General features: G+C 43.4%; 1 protein-coding gene across 1 annotated transcript; it reads right to left on the bottom strand.

Moving 5' to 3' along the window:
- Positions 1–9,262: 9,262 nt before the first annotated feature.
- Positions 9,263–13,252, bottom strand: LOC122984256 (extracellular calcium-sensing receptor-like). The gene is made up of 10 exons (XM_044354593.1): positions 13,048–13,252; positions 12,839–12,930; positions 12,516–12,695; positions 12,194–12,382; positions 11,508–12,065; positions 11,176–11,385; positions 10,939–11,062; positions 10,639–10,832; positions 10,206–10,487; positions 9,263–10,099 (listed from the first exon to the last, which is right to left on the bottom strand). Exons 1-10 carry the CDS (start codon positions 13,250–13,252, stop codon positions 9,677–9,679), a joined length of 2,457 nt encoding a protein of 818 aa, XP_044210528.1. The 3' UTR covers positions 9,263–9,676.
- Between the last annotated feature and the right edge of the window lie 5,452 nt (positions 13,253–18,704).

The raw sequence follows: 18,704 nt of genomic DNA, 5'->3' as shown, positions 1-18,704 counted from the left end.
TGGGAAGCTGTTTAACTCTAATCTTAATGTGTCCCTTCTCTTAGATTTCTGAGGATTTGTGTATTGTGATTGATTCATAAAACTTAACAAAGTGTGACAGTCTAGCCTGGATCTAGTGTGGCGAATTGTATACCCAGAGCAACAGGTGTGCCATTTGTCAGCTCTATTATAATCATTTCATGAGCAATTACCTCCCATTCCCCCTCCCTGAACCCCATCTATTAAAATTAGCTGTTTGATTATTCTACACATTAAAATGATACAAAGAAAGGCATTCCCTCTCTGCTAAATCCCCAATTCGTCTTCTTTGCGTCATAGTCAATGTCACAGTTTGGATCGTACGTTGATATCTACAGCTGAATAAAGGGTGGAACGGTTGTTGACATGGCTTTGGTGAAATGTCATTAAATGAGCACAAATGAATTCTGACTCAATACAAAATCAATCTGAAATTAAATGCATCTTAGTTCCTGCCAATACTTCTTCTCCTGCCCTGATGGGTGGTACGTGCGAGATTAAACTATACTGCAAGACAATAAAAAGAGGTGACATAGCGATAAAACTAAATGACTGGGCTCAGAAAAGGAGTAAATAGGAGAAAAGTCATGTTGGCATTTCTAGATTTGCTCTTGCTCATGTATTTCATGTTATTATCTTCATACATTTCCTCCGCTGTCTCCTCCCCTCTTTATTCCACCTCCTGCCAGTTATAGGGACAGGGGGTCCAGTCTCTTTTCTTCACACCAGCATTGGGATCCCAACCATTTTGCCTTGTAGCAAGCAATAGAGGATCCTGCTCTCGTCGCCTTAATGGTCTGCACCACCTGTGCATACAGTCCAGCCTGCATCAGCCTGTCCCTCTCAGCAGCCAAGCCTGGAGAGGTTGGCCTAACGTGGGCAGTGCGCCTATCGAACCCACCTCCTGGGACAGAGCCTCCCACACTTGCGGGATGGACCAGGGCTCGGTTGCCAACATCTGGATCATCTCTGCGTACCACGATGCCAAACGACGGTCCAGGCTATCAGGATGGCTGACAGCTGCTCTTGCCTCGCTCTCTCCAGCAGTGGGGGAATGAGATGAAGAGGGGGAAAGGCGTAAAGTAGCCTCCTTGGCCATGGCGTGTGTGCAAATGTGATAGCTCAGATCGTCTTGCAGCATCAGGGAGAACCAGAGCAGGCAGTGGGTGTTATTTTGACTGGCAAACAGGTTCACTTCCGCTCTCCCAAATCGGTTCCAAATCTGCTGCACCACTTCAGGGTGCAGCACACACTTGTCTGATAGACACAGGAGGTGTTCTGAGGCCCACACCAACAGGTTCTCCGCTATCTTCAACAGGGCTGCGTAGCGGACTCCGCCTTGCCTGTTGATGTAGGCAACAGTGGTGCAGTTGTCTGTTCTCACCCACACCTTTCTCCCCTGAACCAGAGTCAGGATGTATTGGAGGACCAGGAGCCTGAAGTTTGAGGAGGTTGATGTGTCGGCTTTGCCCTGAAAGCCACACACCACCTATCGCTCTCCCCAGACAGTGGCCCCCCCACCACATCAGGGATGCATCTGTGAACACCATTATGTAGGAGGTCACTCGACCCAGCAGTGTTTCTGCCGACAGATGCTGTGGGGACCCCCCAATAACGCAGGTCCTCCTGCACTGATGGGGGAATGTTCAACAAGCAGTGCTTGTGCCTCTTGGGATCAAGCACAGGTTGGCAAAGCACTGTTGAAGGTGGCACATGTGCAGGAGCCCCAGTGGAATGACTGGATGGCCCACCACCATGATCCACCTCGATGTGAAAATAAGCATCTTTCAGGTCAATGGTGGTGAACCAGTTGCCCAGTTGAACCAGTTCCAGCAATCTCCTGATGGTCAGCATGCAGAACATCTTTCTAGTGATACATTGGTTCAGCTTGAGGAGATGGGTCTGAAACCTCTGTCTTGTTGGGAACCAAGAAGTACACATAGTAAAGCCCCCTCTGTCTGTTGTGAGTGGAAACGATCAAGACAGCCTGTTTCAATAGCAGGTCCTGGATTTCTTCATAGAGAAAATTTATCTCCTCTTGGGAGGATAGATTTATCTCCTTGCTGCCAGAACATGGCAGAGCTGGAGAGAATAACCCATTTTCAGTGTTTTGTCCGTCCACTCTGATAACACGTAGTTGTGACGCCATTCCCCATAAAACTATGTCAGAGGATGGAAGCTGGGGGGCAGCAGCCAGGAAGTTGTGATATTCTGATTCAGCCCTCTCCGCTGCCAAACCTTCCATAAATGGAAGTTTGACCCATGGGGGGCTGGCACCAAAAGGGCCGAGCTGATGGAGCAGTCTGTGAACACATGACCATCAGCTGCCTCAACACAGCATCAGATTTTGTGTTGGTGCGTCCATCACCCTCCGTATTTCCCACAGAAATAACCATAGAGGAGCGGAGCAGACTCAGTGTCTCCTCTCCTCAGTCCATAAGCGGGCCCAGGGCATTACTCTCTAAGAGGGAAGTAACACTGCTGGCTGCACTAATGTAACCCCAAATGGTGAGCTGTACACGCCAGTCCTGAGCAGGGCGGCATGAACAGCAGGATACAGTGTTGACACTAAGCAGACACGAAGCATCCTCGCTTTGATCAGTGTGTGAGCATGAGTCATTATTCCTGTGTGAGGATATAACACTGCTCACCACATCACCGTTTCCTGGGGAGATGCCCTGCACTGACTGGTCCGAGGTGGGTTGCGGTGGGTTGCTGCTGCAGTGTCTCTGTGGGAAGCATCAGCTATGCATGAAGCATAGGGGGCTGATGGTGTTCTGCCCTACCTGCAAGCTCTCCTCCTTGCTGTGGTGTTGCAGCACTTCATCTCCTCTCTGGTTCAAAGAAGGCGCGAGTGGCAGATGATGGCTCAGCTGCGCCTTCTCTTCTTCCAGCTTCTTGAAGTGCTGAGTCACAGAGGAGATAAATCCAAAGAGACCGTCCAGAGCTTTGGGAACTCCCAGGAGGCCCTCTCTGTCCTTCCTCTGTAGAGTGAGGAGTCCCAGCCACATGTGAGCCTACTATGGCAAGTGCAATCACCCAGAACGAGGTTGAATCTGACCGATGGTGTGACCCAGAAATTCAACCTGTTCAGCCGTGGAGGGGGTGTGTAGCGGTGTATTTGCTGCCACAACACCCAACACACTCAGATTGTTCACTGCTGAGGCTAGTTGCGCGACCGGCCGGAATATTTTCTCAAAGTATTCCAGCGTGTCTCTGTCCATTATCAGGACAGGCTGTCTCCATGTATCTCCATGTTGCCCTGCACTCTCAGGGCAACATGTTACCCAGCCAGTGCAGGGCAACATGGAGACAGCCAGTATCAGGACAGGCTGTCTCCATGTTGCCCTGCACTCTCAGGAAGGAAACCAGTCCCACAACTGGTGACTTTGTTTTCAGGAGCTCCTTCCAGGATGCTTCAACGCACTGCCAGATGTCCGGGAGGGGAGGCAAAACAAAGGCTGGTTGAGCCAGATGAGCTGGGCCATAAAGGGGGGCCCATAAAGGGGGGCAAAGGGAGCCCAACACACTCAACTAGAATGATGTAATAATAATTTTATCATGAAAAATGTGCATTTTCAAGTCTGACCTTTATACAGGTAAAGAGACAAACACTTCTTCTTTGTTGGCCTGGACCAAACCACTTCATCAAGCTTTCAGCACCAGGCCGAGCTGAGCGGAAAACAGCCAGAACCACTATGGTCTTGACCAGGAGGCAGGAAACACAAAGTACAAAACTGATCCCAAATGCTGCCTGCTGGATCCGACAACACCAGACTGATGGACGACCAGTGAACACCAGTGAGCACAGGAAGCAGAATTTCAGTGACAAAAGAGGCAGGAAGCTCAGTTCTGAATTGTTGGCTCAAAACCTTAAAATCAAAGAAAGGTTGTTAAAAAAAAAAAAAAGACAAACACATGAACAGTCAATGATGTATTCATTCAGATAAATTGATTATTTTAAGCATTTTTTTCCAGCCATGCTAGCGGGGTGGCTCAAAGAATGGTAATGTCATTTTGTCTGTTGGCCCAGATTGAAATATTTCAGCAATAAGATGGGTTGTCATGACTATGCTGATTCTCTGATCTGTCCACTAGCATGTAAAACATTTCAATTATCCTTCGGAATATCTCAGCAAATATGTGATGGACTGGCACAAAATTTGGTACACACGTTCATGGTTCACAGCTGATGTATTCAAATAACTTCAGCGATCTTCTGGCTTTTCCTCTAGCACCACCACAAGGTTGACATTTGTGGTTTTGAGTAACATACTGTATCTCGACTCCATTTATTTGGTGGATTGTCATGAAGTTTTAAGCACTATCATCAGGTCCAAATTTGAATTTGTATAATATTTTGGTTTATGACCACTTACCTGCAAAACTGATGGTATTCCTGTTAGCCTCAGCTATACTTTGTGTTTCCTGCTGATTAGCAAATGTTAGCATGCTAACATACTAAACTAAGATGATGAAATTGGTAAATATTATACCGGCTGAACATCAGCATGTTAGCATGTATCATAGTGTGCATGTCCACATGTTGACATCAGCATTTAGCTAAAAGCACCACAGTGCCAAAGTTTAGCCTCACCATGGAGATAGCATGGCTGTAGACATTTAGACATGTTATTATACAGTGGTGCAGAATTTAATTTTGCCTTGAAGAAAACAGAATAGTACACACATGGACCTAAACAACTACAAACCAAGAAGAATTTGAAGAAGGTGCAGATTTCTCTGGTTTCTTAACAAAGGTGATGGTAGTAAAGAAAAACCACTAACACAGCTGTTGTCATCATGGTACTGGACACAGCTGTACTGTAGTGAGAGCAATGCCCAAGGTCTCATTAAAGGAAAGAAAGTACAGGTCTAGCCATACTCAAGCCAGCTCCCATTGGTGTCATTGAAAGAGGGGTCCAACTGCTGAGAATCTAGTCCAATCTGTGGCCAATTTGGGCCACCAAGATGAGGTTCACTCCTTCCACCTGGGTGCAGAATGGTGAAGGGAGGGAAGGGGAAGGTCTAACTTTACTGTGCCAGTTAGAGTCCAAATGGACCCTAAGGTCATCTGAAGCCAGCTGCAGCATCCCAGCCTATAGAGCTGTTCATGGTTTTGCCAAAGCACCTCCACCATCACCAGAGCTTGAGCATCATATTTGCATCTGGCCCAAACAGATGGCAACACAAGGCTAGAATAGCCCTGTGTTGATCATCTGTCCTTGGACTGCCACAGTCATGTATTCCTGCAAGCTGGCATCCATCAGCCTTTGCAAGACAGACTTAAAGGGGGATACCAAGGCTCCCAAGATCTGATCCTTAGAAAACAGTGGTCAACAACCTCCTCTCCACTCTGGACCATGCACACATGCTAGCCGTCTTCATAAACCTGACAAGCTATGGGCTTCAGATGGTTTAACAAAGTGTTTTAAGAACCAGCTTTCACCCTAGTGATAAGATGTGGTTAGATGGTTGCCCCTGCTCCTCTATTTTCATCAACACTTCCATGTTTCTAATGGGATCAGTTGGCTCTCTGTTCTGTTTAAACTGCCCTAACAAAAAAATAGATAACTATCTATACACAGTCTGTGGCAACATAATGTTTCACACTTGGAGGAGATTCTTGGCCTCAACGTCCCCCTCTCCCCACAGCTCTGTGTTCTAGGAGACCTGACAACAGTAAAGACTACTAGTAAAGTTCCTAAACTCTGTTACTAGCAAAGAAGATCATTCCACTAAACTGAAAAAACAGACTCCATTTCGATTACGTCCAGGCTCAGGTTCCTAAATGGCCATTTTTATATGAACATATAACTGTGACAATGGAAGATCACAATAAACAAGTCTAGATACCATTTCTGACATACTGTATATAATACAGGACGAATACAGCTACATATTTTTTTATTCATTGGTTTCTATGTTCTTCTTTGGTACTTCTTTTGTACTATTCTTTTCTGTTTCACATATATGCTACATTTATGCAAAACTGCATAAACTGGATCCTTATTTCCAATATACAACATGCAGGACAAATACTGATATCTTTGTATTTCTTTCAGATATTGGTATTTATCTCATTTTAACTCTCTTTCTCTCTGTATTATTCTATGTTTATCTAAGTTACCACACCAAGGCACCATCCTTGCCATCTCAAAGGACTAAGTTACATCACACTTAATTCTTGATGGTTAAGGAAAGGAGGTGCTGATGAGCCACAAGTGTACAATTTCTTTACTTCATTATTTCACAAGCAATTATATCCCATTATACAGAGAGAGGTGGCACAGAGGGGAAATGGGAGGCTGTGTGCAAGTTTGTATGTTGTTTTCAAGGTTTTGCAGATCATAGCTACCATACTGCCATAATAGAAAAAATAAGAGAATAGATATACAGTCAATAAATCATTATACTGTAGCTGCTGTATGGTACAGACTGAGTGTTGTGGTCACTCAAACAATGGGCTAAGGAATGTATCATTCCTGGTAAATTCAATTGATGTGATGTCAATGTCATTTAATAAAAATCTTAAAAGTGTTCTTTTCTTTTTTGTGGTCAGGAAACATATGTACTTTATGCAGAGAGTATGGTTTGAAGCATGAGGATTTTATGGTAACTAATTAAAATGAAATGAGGCAGAATCTTGTGGATTTTGTTAAATGTTTTTATACCAAAACTTTCACAAAAAATGGACAGAAACCTGTTCATGAAAAAGCAGCCAGGTCTTTAGGGACCTATCTGCACTGTCAATGGAAGGTAAAGACCACACTCACAAAAGAAATGACAGGAATCAACCAGACTACTGTAGTTAAAAGGCTACATTCAAAACACCCTGACTGGCCAAATACACAAGTGAAGTAGACCAACAACTCTTACCCACACGCACTAACCTCCCTGATGAGAACAGGTGTGGCATCAGTGTAAAAATGACTTGCATTGATGCAACCCATAAACACTAGTCCTTTTAAACAACCATAAAGTGGAACTGCATTCAATTTACACATGAAGATTGGTTTATTCATAAAGAGAAGAACTACCTGTGAAAAACATAAAATAACTTCTTGGGCTCTGAGGGAAATTTGTCGAGACAATAACTGTGATGATGCCATAAGGGACATCTTTGTGTGGGCTCAGAGACAAAAAATGGGTTATGTTTGAAAACCTTGCACGTTCACCAAGCAGGGAATAAAGAAATGCTATTGAGTGAGTGAACCCGACCTATAGTAAGAATTAAAAGTCATTAATAGAATATATATATATATATATATGTGACATATAAATATAAAAACGATGATGCATATACAATCAATCAATAATCAGATATTGCACATAGTCTGTGTGTATATGTGTATGTGTCTGTGCGTATGTGTGTGTGTGTGTGTGTGTGTGTGTGTGTGTGTATGTGTGTGTGTGTGTGTGTCTGTGTTATTTATTAAGGAGTCTTATAGCCTGAGGAACAAAGCTGTTCCTTGGTCTGCCGGTGCATAATTTTAGAGTCCTATATCTCATCCCTGAGGGCAGCAAGGAGAACTGGCTATTGTGCCACATTTACCTCCTTGGTCTTGGAGATGTTCAGGAGGAGGTGATTGTCCTGGCACCGCTGTTCCAGGGCAGTCACCTCCTCCCTTTTGGCTGTCCGCCTTGGGAGATCAACCCCACAACTGCTGTGTTGTCCACAAACTTCATAATGGTGTTTGTAGCCTTTGTCACTACACAGTTGTGGGTGTAGAGGGAGTACATGAGGGCACAGGACACAGACCACCTGTCCACGCTCACCACCTGAGGCGGTTCATCAGAAAGTACAGGATCCAATCATACAGTTCAGGCCCAGATCCTTGAGCTACTGATGAGCCTGGACGGCATTATGATGTTGAATGCTGAGCTGTAGTCCACGAACAGCATCCTCACATAGGCGTCCCTCCCTTCCAGGTGGGAGAGGGTGGTGTGTAGGACGTGGGTGATGGCATCCTCTGTGCTTCTGTTTGGACAGTATACAAATTCAAGGGGGTCAAGGGTTGGGGGGGGGGGGGCATGGGGTAGATGAGGGATTTAATGAGCTTCTCTCTCTGGCTTGCTATGGGGGTGAGGGCTGTGTGGCACCGGCCATTGAGAACACCGCTTTCTGCTGTTTTTTGGATGGGGATGATGGTGGTGGATTTGAAGTCGATGGGGCTAGTCCAGTGGGAAAGGAACAGGTTAAATATGTTTGTGCAGACCTTCAGGACATGTCCAGTGATGCTGTCAGGGCTGGTTGCCTAGCGTGGGTTGATCCGCATGAACGCCTATTATATATATTGTATCAAAATCTTTTTATTACATAATCTTTCGATTACTCTGTCCCCTGTCTAAGTCCTATCTTATCACTTTCTCCACATTTTATTTTAAATGACTACATGATGGACAATTAATTAATTAATTACAGTTGCCTGTTTGCAAATGTTTTAATGTAAACACACAGGCTCATTTCACCGCATTTAGACAGAAATTGATATCTTAATTTCAGACTACAGAATAGGTTAATCTTGCACAGCCAGTACTAGGTTACTATACATTAATGACAGGGAAGTACTGTAAATTACTATGAAAGCAAATACATAAATTGGTGGTTGGGTAAAGATGTTGCACAGCTGCACAAGCTAAGTGCAGACTTCAGATGTATGTTTAGTCCAACAAGGAAGGAACCTTGATGAGAGATGCTGAAAGACATATGAGGGCATCATTAAATGGTATAATATGGCCATCTAGTGGTCTTCATTTGGAAGGTGCAGTTTACGCAAAACACTGTTCATGCTGTCAGCCTCTGTAATCACCATCATCATCCCTTCTTCGAGTGATAAGTATATTAACTGCTAGTAGAATAATGGGTTGCAGATTTTTTAATTTCTCTCAGAAATTATTTTAATTCCTACATTAACTATTGTGATGTGTCATTCTGAAGCCCTGTTTATTTAACAGCAGTTATACTTGTGTAAGTATGCAATCATTTCAACTATGTAAAACTGGGACATGTAACACATCTGACCCATTGTGAAAGTACAGAATTTTTAATATTTACTTTGAATTCATACATGTATATAATATAATAAAAACAGCATTGTATGATACACATGCTACATAATCTGTAGTGAATAAATTAACAGAATTTAATTGTTACTTAAATAATCTGCCTTCAGACAAACTCAAGGAGACTTTTCTTGAGATGAGGTACAATATTTTTAATGTTTAAACTGGATGCAGAACAGTCACATTGCAAAATAGAATAATTGAGCACATTAATATTAAATAAATCAATCACATTTTTAGTGAGCAGCACTTTATTTAAACGTGTATTTTACTTCAGTGGTTGATTAGTAATGTTATATTTGCATTTAACAACATCTACAACAGCAGAAACATTCTTAGTTAATACTAATGAAAGCCATAACTACAATATGTGTGCCTGAGACATTTTTAACTTCATACAGCTAAGGACATTAATAATTAGTGTTATTTAGATGAAAGGAATTGATGTAACAAATACACATGTACCTGTTTGGGGCAACTTAGATCCTGTACTATTGTCCACCAAATGACTATACAGGATGGGTAGTGGGGAGGGGCATTGTCTCCACCGGACAAATATCACAGTCATATGCTCACATTCAAGCCAGAAACACTATCTGGCCATCAGGTGTTTCTTAGTGTTTTTCTCAGGCCTCAAAAGTATGATGAAACATTTTGGAGCAAAAATGCAGAACAATAAACCATAGCTTGAGGCCAGTATTGCAAAAATTTCCACAGCAACAACATATTTCCCAGGAGAGCTAACATAAGCAGGGACAAAGGTCACCCAGACAGCACAGAAGATCAGCATGCTGAAGGTGATCAGTTTGGCCTCATTGAAGTTGTCGGGGAGTTTCCTTGCAAGAAAGGCCAAGATGAGGCAGGTGCAGGCCAGCAGGCCAATGTAACCCAGAACCAGAGAGAAGCCCACCACAGAGGTCATGGCACACTCCAGAGTGACCTTTGACCCTTGGAAACCCAGATCACGTTGAGGCACAGGGGGACTGAGAGACAGCCATATGACACAGATGATAACCTATATGAAAAAGAAACACATTCTAATGTTATTATTTAATATCAAGTGTAGTTACTTATATGTATCAAAAAATGTAATAATGTAATCAATAAAACAATATTCACACCTGTATACAGGTGAAGAGGCAGACACTTCCTCTTTGTTGGCCTGGACCAAACCACTTCATCAAGCTTTCAGCACCGGGCCGAGCTGAGCGGAAAACAGCCAGAACCACTATGGTCTTGACCAGGAGGCAGGAAACACAAAGTACAAAACTGATCCCAAATGCTGCCTGCTGGAACCGACAAGACCAGACTGATGGACGACCAATGAACACCAGTGAGCACAGGAAGCAGAGTTTCAGCGACAGAAGAAGCAGGAAGCTCAGTTCTGAATTGTTGGCTCGTACCTTGAGGTGAATCAGATTAACAGGCAAAGATGTGGCCATTTAAACAATACACTATATACTTTTTTTTCATTTTTCTAGACAAAATAATGAAAGAAAGAAATGTGAAAAATGTATACAACAAAGTCTCTGTTACATCAATCTGGGTTACTACCATAGGTGTTTGACGGTAGGAAAGAAAAACCACAGAGACAGCTGTTGTCACAATGGCACCACACACAGCTGCTGTGGTCAAAGTAATGCCCAAAGTTTCATTAAAGGAAAGAAAGTCCAGTTGGCGAGGGATGCAGGCAGTTTGGTTAGCATTGGACCAAAACTCCGATGGACAACGCTCACACTGAAGGGAACCTAGGAGAGGAAAACAGAAAAAAGAGAGAAGGGAAACAAAACAAAAAGGTGAAAATTCAAGTGGCAAACATGAGTTTTTCTTATTTTACAAAAGTCATTTCCTCACCAGTTTTGTTATTAATCTCCCCTTCAGCACATGGGATACAGTCAAAGCAGCAGACAGGTTCCCCTTTCCTGTTGGCCTTTCGGGTACCTGGGGGGCAGCTCTCACTGCACACTGAAATAGGCACCTAAACAAAAAGCCAAATCACATTGTCAAGGACAGAATCATTTTAATTGACAAAGACAATCATTTCAACTGCAAATTGTTATTAGCCTTAAGACAATTTATTGGTCTGATTACCTGATTGGATCCTGTGCTCCACTGAATAGCTGACTCATTAAGGTGCAGATCAAACCCATCCACGCGACCAATCAAAACTAGCTTTAGTGGCCCTTCAGGAGTGTTCTGCCAGTTGACAAGATCATACTTTGCTGGAATGTCGGCCCCTTGGAAGTAAAACATTTCCCCCTGTGGAGTGGTGACGTTCACTTTGCTCAAGTGCTGTAACAGCTGTGAAATCATCAAAATATTGCAGAGACTGTTGACATTTTTAAAAAAAATCAGAATGTCAAAATTTCATTTACAATTTTCACAAACATCTGGAACTATCAGTAAGAGATAATCGTGTTTACCTCTATGGGTTTAATGTGTTTTGGAGAGGAGCAGGTGGAGCTGTTGTTTCTGAGAGGGCTGTCTCTGTTGGGACAGGAGAGAAGGCTGTGAAGTGCGTGGGCTGCAGCATAAACAGCAAGGTAGACATTGTATGCCACTCGTAGCTGGGAGGTGTCGGTAAAGAGATGCTGCATCCCCTCCAGGGACTCTGTCCCATTGCAGGTCGGTAGTGAGGCTTTCTGAAGAGACCTCTTTTCAGGAGATGAAGAGGAAACATTTGATGGATAGTCAAACCTTGTTTTCAGTGGTGAAGAGGAATATGAGGAGAAAGGTTTTACATGTGACTGTGTAGCTCTAGGGCTGCATGCAAACTCTTTTTCCCAGAAATATCTTAAGAATTCATCATCAGGACGATGATTTGGGTGCAAACGTTTGAGATACTGCTCAAATCCAGGTACAGTTGAACTTCGAATGGCCACACCAAGAACTCCATTTGCCACCTTAGAGATGGTAAGATCTTGGAGAAGATCACCGCTGGTGCTCCAAGCCTCACTGGCCAGAAACTGTCTGTCAGTCACCTATAGTAAGAGGACACTGAAATAAATTATGACAGGAAAAACAGCTGGCATTTTGTTGTTACAAAATACGTGGCTTTGTTTAATGATGAACCCCTTTGTCTATACAAATCCCCATGCCAGTTGCTCACATTTCTCTCAGCCAGTTCCAGAAATAGTTTCTTTACATCTGTATACCAGCAAAAGATCAGAATCACCCTCGTAGTCGAAGCTTGAATTGTGTTTGCTGCACGTCTGGCATCACGCACAATAGTTTCTCTGCGGACAGTCTCTATGAATTCCAAACACACCCCTTTCCCTTGAATCTCTTCCTGAAATGTCTGAAATATGGAGCATAAAAACAAATACATATATATAAAATACAAATACAAATACATATATTGTACTATATATGAAGGAGATACATGAGAGACTTTTTCAGGCAATTTAAATTATAACAACAAAAACATACACCTGTATTGCCAATTGACCATAATCATTATTTACTAGTACTGCTCCAATCCAAGTCCACTTGAAGCGTATGGCCAGTTGTGCAATGGCCCGGGCTTGGTAAATATCACTGGGGATTGTTCTGAAGAAGTTAGGAAACTTGGGCCTGTCACTAAGACATGGGCAGCTCGCCAAGTAGCTGATCTGAGGGAAAGACACAAAACTATTATTTTGACACTGTTTTTACTGTAATAATATATTTTATATGAAAATCTGATCAACCTCTTGATGTAGACTGTATAAAAAAGGTTCATCAGAGATTTATTTCTTAAGGCACTGAAACCTACAACTGGTACAGAGAGAGGCCCCAGGATCAGAGACTCTATTATGGCTGTTGTAGATGTGGCAGCGCCAATAAGCAAGGGAACAGGCTGACCACCTGGTGACAGCGTTAGATATAAAATTACATGATGACAATTATTTATACTATAATCATATCAGTTGTGGTTTGGACAAAACAGATGTTAACTGTATACTAAATTACATCAAGTCATACCTGTTGTCTCTCCAGGTTGTTCATAAGCTGCAGATTGAGGCACAGGGGCTGTTAAGATGCAGCTGCTTGTGTCTCCTCCAACCAGTGACAGTGCAGCTTGCAAAGACCAGGGGTATCGGCTACAGCTATCAAGTATACGATAGCCTAGCTTCACTCCTGGTAGCAGGGTACTGTTACGATTGATTTCCTCCACCGCAAACGTCATAGCATACATATATTTTAATGATTGTTGATCTAAACTGAGACAACGGGAGAGGAAAGAAATTAACTGCAGTATCAATCAGTGAAAGAAAGGAATAATCGTCATTGACATGATTATAAAATCAACAAATGTCCAAACATCTCATGCATGCAAACATAAATCTTTTGAAATAGTTCTAACATGATTAAAATATTGTATGACTATCTCAGATATACAGGATATCACTTTCACATTTTTATCAATAATGCCTTTTATACAACACTACAAGTCATACAAACATAACTTTCTAGCTCAAAATTATGTCGAATCAAATTAAATTTTTTTCTCTATTTTCACAAAAATATACAAGCATGACAAAAGAGAAAATATAAGAAATACAGACAATCTACTGTCATAATATGAACAACATAATAACCGCCAAACAAATTGTAACAACAATACAAGTTATGATCAGGTATTACCCAGTGCAAGGTTTATAATGTGGCGGTTTGTTGAAGACCTGCTGTATAGCTGAGGGTATGTAATGGAGATTAAAGAGTCCGCCGATAATCACATCTCCATCCTGCGAGAGGTCCTTGTTGCTCAATGTACCCCACTGAGAACATGTTATCGCCTGAACCACCTCCAGCCCCATCTGTCTGCCCACTACACTGAGAAGCAGCAGGGAGGAGGGCCACTGAGTGAGGAGCCAGTAGAACCAAGACATGTATGCAGCTGTTCTGGACATTTAACACATATATGTCACTGTTATGTCAATGTTAGAATATGCATCAACCAGAAGTGCATCAAATTCAGTTTGTGTAAAATATAATTCACATCCAACCTGCCTCATCAAACCTGCCAATGACATGCGATAAGTTCAGAGAAAATGGTGCATTACCTCATAGACAACATTCAACAGTTCCTGTTACCAAAGACAAAAGTCCCATTAAAGTGCCCAAATGTAACATCAAAGTCTCAAGTCAGCTTCCTGCAGAGAAAAATTGCATTATAAACAAAATCATAATTCACTTGGTTAAAAAGCACATATCACAAGGTCAATTGTTAAGTCTGGTTGGTATCTTGACTATAACATACACCTCACTCTGCACAAGTGAAGTGTTGATGTGGGTATTTATAATAGTTGTTAAGTCTTTTGCTAGGAAGTTAAAGTGATGACACAAGTGCACTACCTGAAATTTTTCCTCTCTAGAGTGATGGTGGAAAAACAATCAAATGCTAGCAAGTGATTACTGTGTATGAAGTTATCAGTGATGTGTGTGTATGTGTTTACAGTATGTTTACTATAAATACAATAGTGTTTCAAGTAATTCGAATGGCCCAAGGTCACTTAAGATAAGACAAACAATTGGAGAGTTTTGGGAAGCTGTTTAACTCTAACCGCAACGTGTCCCTTCTCTTAGATTTGTGGGGATTTGTGTATTTTGATTGATTCATAAAACTTAACAAAGTGTGACAGTCTAGCCTGGATCTAGTATGGGGAATTGTATACCCAGAGCAACAGGTGTGCCATTTGTCAGCTCTATTATAGTCATTTCATGAGCAATTACCTCCCATTATGCATAAGGTGGCATATGGGGAAAGAGGAGGCTGTGTTTGTGACTTTCAATAAATAGATTTTGAGTGTGATTCTTGATTGCATTCTTGATTAATTATCACTTGCTACGTAACATTTACATTGAGTACAACAAGAAATAAACATAATATGTTGAAATCAAATATTTCAATATTTTATTGCACTGGTAGGAAAAGGCTCACATTCCCCTGATGAGCAACAATAGAAAGAAAAAGGATGGTATAACACTAAAACAACAACAACTAAAAAACTTCAGCTTTGCCACCCTCCCTTTCTCCCCGTATAATTGTTTGTTCTGTGCAAATGTTGTTGGGCAATGCAACATCTACTGTATAAATTGGTGCATAGTCATGCTTGACATGTTCACAAGTAACATGCATGAAAACATAAATGTACAGTTAGAAATGGTTTTCAACTAAAATCCATCTCAGATTAAAAACAATGACAGGAATATTTACATACTACACAAATAAAGAAATACCACTGAAAATAGAAGACTTACATTTGACCTTTGAAAAGCTGAACCCCATCTATTAAAATTAGCTGTTTGATTATTCTACACATTAAAATGATACAAAGAAAGGCATTCCCTCTCTGCTTAAACCCCAATTCTTCTTTTTTGCATCATAATCAATGTCACAGTTTGGACCGTACGTTGATATCTACAGCTGAATAAAGGGTAGAACGGTTGCTAACATGGCTTTGGTGAAATGTCATTAAATGAGCACAAATGAATTCTGCCCCAATACAAAATCAATCTGAAATGAAATGCATCTGAGGCCCTGCCCATACTTCTTCTCCTGCCCTGATGGGTGGTACGTGCAAGATTAAACTATACTGCAAGACAATAAAAAGAGGTGACATAGCGATAAAACTAAATGACTGGGCTCAGAAAAGGAGTAAATAGGAGAAAAGTCATGTTGGCATTTCTAGATTTGCTCTTGCTCATATATTTCATGTTACTGTCTTCATACATTTCCTCCGCTGTGTCTTCCCCTCTTTATTCCACCGCCTACCAGTTATAGGGACAGTTTATTCACATTGGGATGCACAAGGCTGGAAATGTGTTTCTTTATGGGCTGTTTGAAGTCCACTCTCTTAGTGCAAGCAGCAAGGCTGTTTTGAATGACAACGCCTTCAGGGAGGAGTGCTCCAGATGCTCATACGGTCACTCACTAGGGCTTGAACACCACCAGCAGTTCCCACTGGGGGACAGAGACACGCCTCACTGGCCAGTGTCTCCTAACCCCCTGCAAGAAACATTTCACGAGGGGGTGGGCCAAGACAGGTCTGTTGCCGAAACCCTCATGACAGGAGGAAACAGCTACTGCATACACTTTAACAGTGGCATGAGACAGCTCCTTTTCCACCAGATATTGCAGAAAGGAGAGAACCTTTCACACTGCACATGTCAGGGGGTCCAGTCTCTTTTCCTCACACCAGCGTTGGGATCCCAACCATTTTGCCTTGTGGCAAGCAATAGAGGATCCTGCTCTCGTCGCCTTAATGGTCTGCACCACCTGTGCATACAGTCCAGCCTGCATCAGCCTGTCCCTCTCAGGAGCCAAGCCTGGAGAGGTTGGCCTAACGTGGGCAGTGCGCCTATCGAACCCACCTCCTGGGACAGAGCCTCCCACACACTTGCGGGATGGACCAGGGCTCGGTTGCCAACATCTGGATCATCTCTGCATACCATGATGCCAAACGACAGTCCGGGCTATCAGGATGGCTGACAGCTGCTCTTGCCTCACTCTCTCCAGCAGTGGGGGAATGAGATGAAGAGGAGGAAAGGCGTAAAGTAGCCTCCTTGGCCATGGCGTGTGTGCAAATGTGATAGCTCAGATCGTCGTGCACCATCAGGGAGAACCAGAGCAGGCAGTGGGTGTTATTTTGACTGGCAAACAGGTCCACTTCCGCTCTCCCAAATCGGTTCCAAATCTGCTGCACCACTTCAGGGTGCAGCACACACTTGTCTGATAGACACAGGAGGTGCTCTGAGGCCCACACCAACAGGTTCTCCGTTATCTTCAACAGGGCTGCGTAGCGGACTCCGCCTTGCCTGTTGATGTAGGCAACAGTGGTGCAGTTGTCTGTTCTCACCCACACGTTTCTCCCCTGAACCAGAGTCAGGATGTATTGGAGGACCAGGAGCCTGAAGTTTGAGGAGGTTGATGTGTCGGCTTTGCCTTGAAAGCTACACACCACCTATCTCTCTCCCCAGACAGTGGCCCCCCCACCACATCAGGGATGCATCTGTGAACACCATTATGTAGGAGGTCACTCGACCCAGCAGTGTTTCTGCCGACAGATGCTGTGGGGACCCCCCAATAACGCAGGTCCTCCTGCACTGATGGGGGAATGTTCACCAAGCAGTGCTTGTGCCTCTTGGGATCAAGCACAGGTTGGCAAAGCACTGTTGAAGGTGGCACATGTGCAGGAGCCCCAGTGGAATGACTGGATGGCCCACCACCATGATCCACCTCGATGTGAAAATAAGCATCTTTCAGGTCAATGGTGGTGAACCAGTTGCCCAATTGAACCAGTTCCAGCAATTTCCTGATGGTCAGCATGCAGAACGTCTTTCTAGTGATGCATTGGTTCAGCTTGAGGAGATCCAAAATGGGTCTGAAACCTCCCGTCTTGTTGGTAACCAAGAAGTACACATAGTAAAGCCCCCTCTGTCTGTCGTGAGTGGAAACGATCAAGACAGCCTGTTTCAATAGAAATCTATCTCCTCTTGGGAGGATAGATTTATCTCCTTGCTGCCAGAACATGGCAGAACTGGAGAGAATAACCCATTCTCAGTGTTTTGTCCGTCCACTCTGATAACACGTAGTTGTGACGCCATTCCCCATAAAACTATGTTGGGGGCAGCAGCCAGGAAGTTGTGATATTCTGATTCAGCCCTCTCCGACGCCAAACCTTCCATAAATGGAAGTTTGACCCATGGGGGGCTGGCACCAAAAGGGTCGAGCTGATGGAGCAGTCTGTGAACACATGACCATCAGCTGCCTCAACACAGCATCAGATTTTGTGTTGGTGCGTCCATCACCCTCCGTATTTCCCACAGAAATAACTGTAGAGGAGCAGAGCAGACTCAGTGTCTCCTCTCCTCAGTCCGTGAGCGGGTCCAGGGCATTACTCTCTAAGAGGGAAGTAACACTGCTGGCTGCACTAATGTAACCCCAAGTGGTGAGCTGTACACGCCGGTCCTGAGCAGGGCGGTATGAACAGCAGGATACAGTGCTGACACTAAGCAGACACGAAGCATCCTCGCTTTGATCAGTGTGTGAGCATGAGTCATTATTCCTGTGTGAGGATATAACACTGCTCACCACATCACCGTTTCCTGGGGCGATGCCCTGCACTGACTGGTCCGAGGTGGGTTGCGGTGGGTTGCTGCTGTAGTGTCTCTGTGGTAGGCATCAGCTATGCATGAAGCAAATCATGGCGAACTGAAGTTGGTGGCAGATTTCCGAAGGTCAGTGAAGTTGTGGAGACAGACGAGAGGGTGTTGCCATCATCCATTGGAGAAGCCACACAGAGTCTCAGCTGAGGTGGTTAATGTAGAATGATGTAATAATAATTTTATCATGAAAAATGTGCATTTTCAAGTCTGACCTTTATACAGGTAAAGAGGCAAACACTTCTTCTTTGTTGGCCTGGATCAAACCACTTAATCAAGGCTTCAGCACCAGGCCGAGCTGAGCGGAATGCTGCCAGAACCACTATGGTCTTGACCTGGAGGCAGGAAACACAAAGTACAAAACTGATCCCAAATGCTGCCTGCTGGAACCAACAACACCAGACTGATGGATGACCAGTGAACACCAGTGAGCACAGGAAGCAGAATTTCAGTGACAAAAGAGGCAGGAAGCT

The sequence above is a fragment of the Thunnus albacares genome, chromosome 6, assembly GCF_914725855.1.
Source record: "Thunnus albacares chromosome 6, fThuAlb1.1, whole genome shotgun sequence".
Taxonomy (NCBI): domain Eukaryota; kingdom Metazoa; phylum Chordata; class Actinopteri; order Scombriformes; family Scombridae; genus Thunnus; species Thunnus albacares.
Note: the sequence above shows the minus strand (reverse complement) of the source record. Positions and strands in the feature narration are given on the sequence as shown.

Excerpts from the sequence above, each read along its gene's own strand:
- LOC122984256 (XM_044354593.1), bottom strand. The coding sequence starts at position 13,252 with ATGACGTTTGCGGTGGAGGAAATCAATCGTAACAGTACCCTGCTACCA. Across the intron at positions 12,931-13,047 it reads ACAACCTGGAGAGACAACAG|GTGGTCAGCCTGTTCCCTTG; the intron begins GTATGACTTGAT and ends CGCTGTCACCAG. Across the intron at positions 11,063-11,175 it reads GGAGCACAGGATCCAATCAG|GTGCCTATTTCAGTGTGCAG; the intron begins GTAATCAGACCA and ends CTTTTTGTTTAG.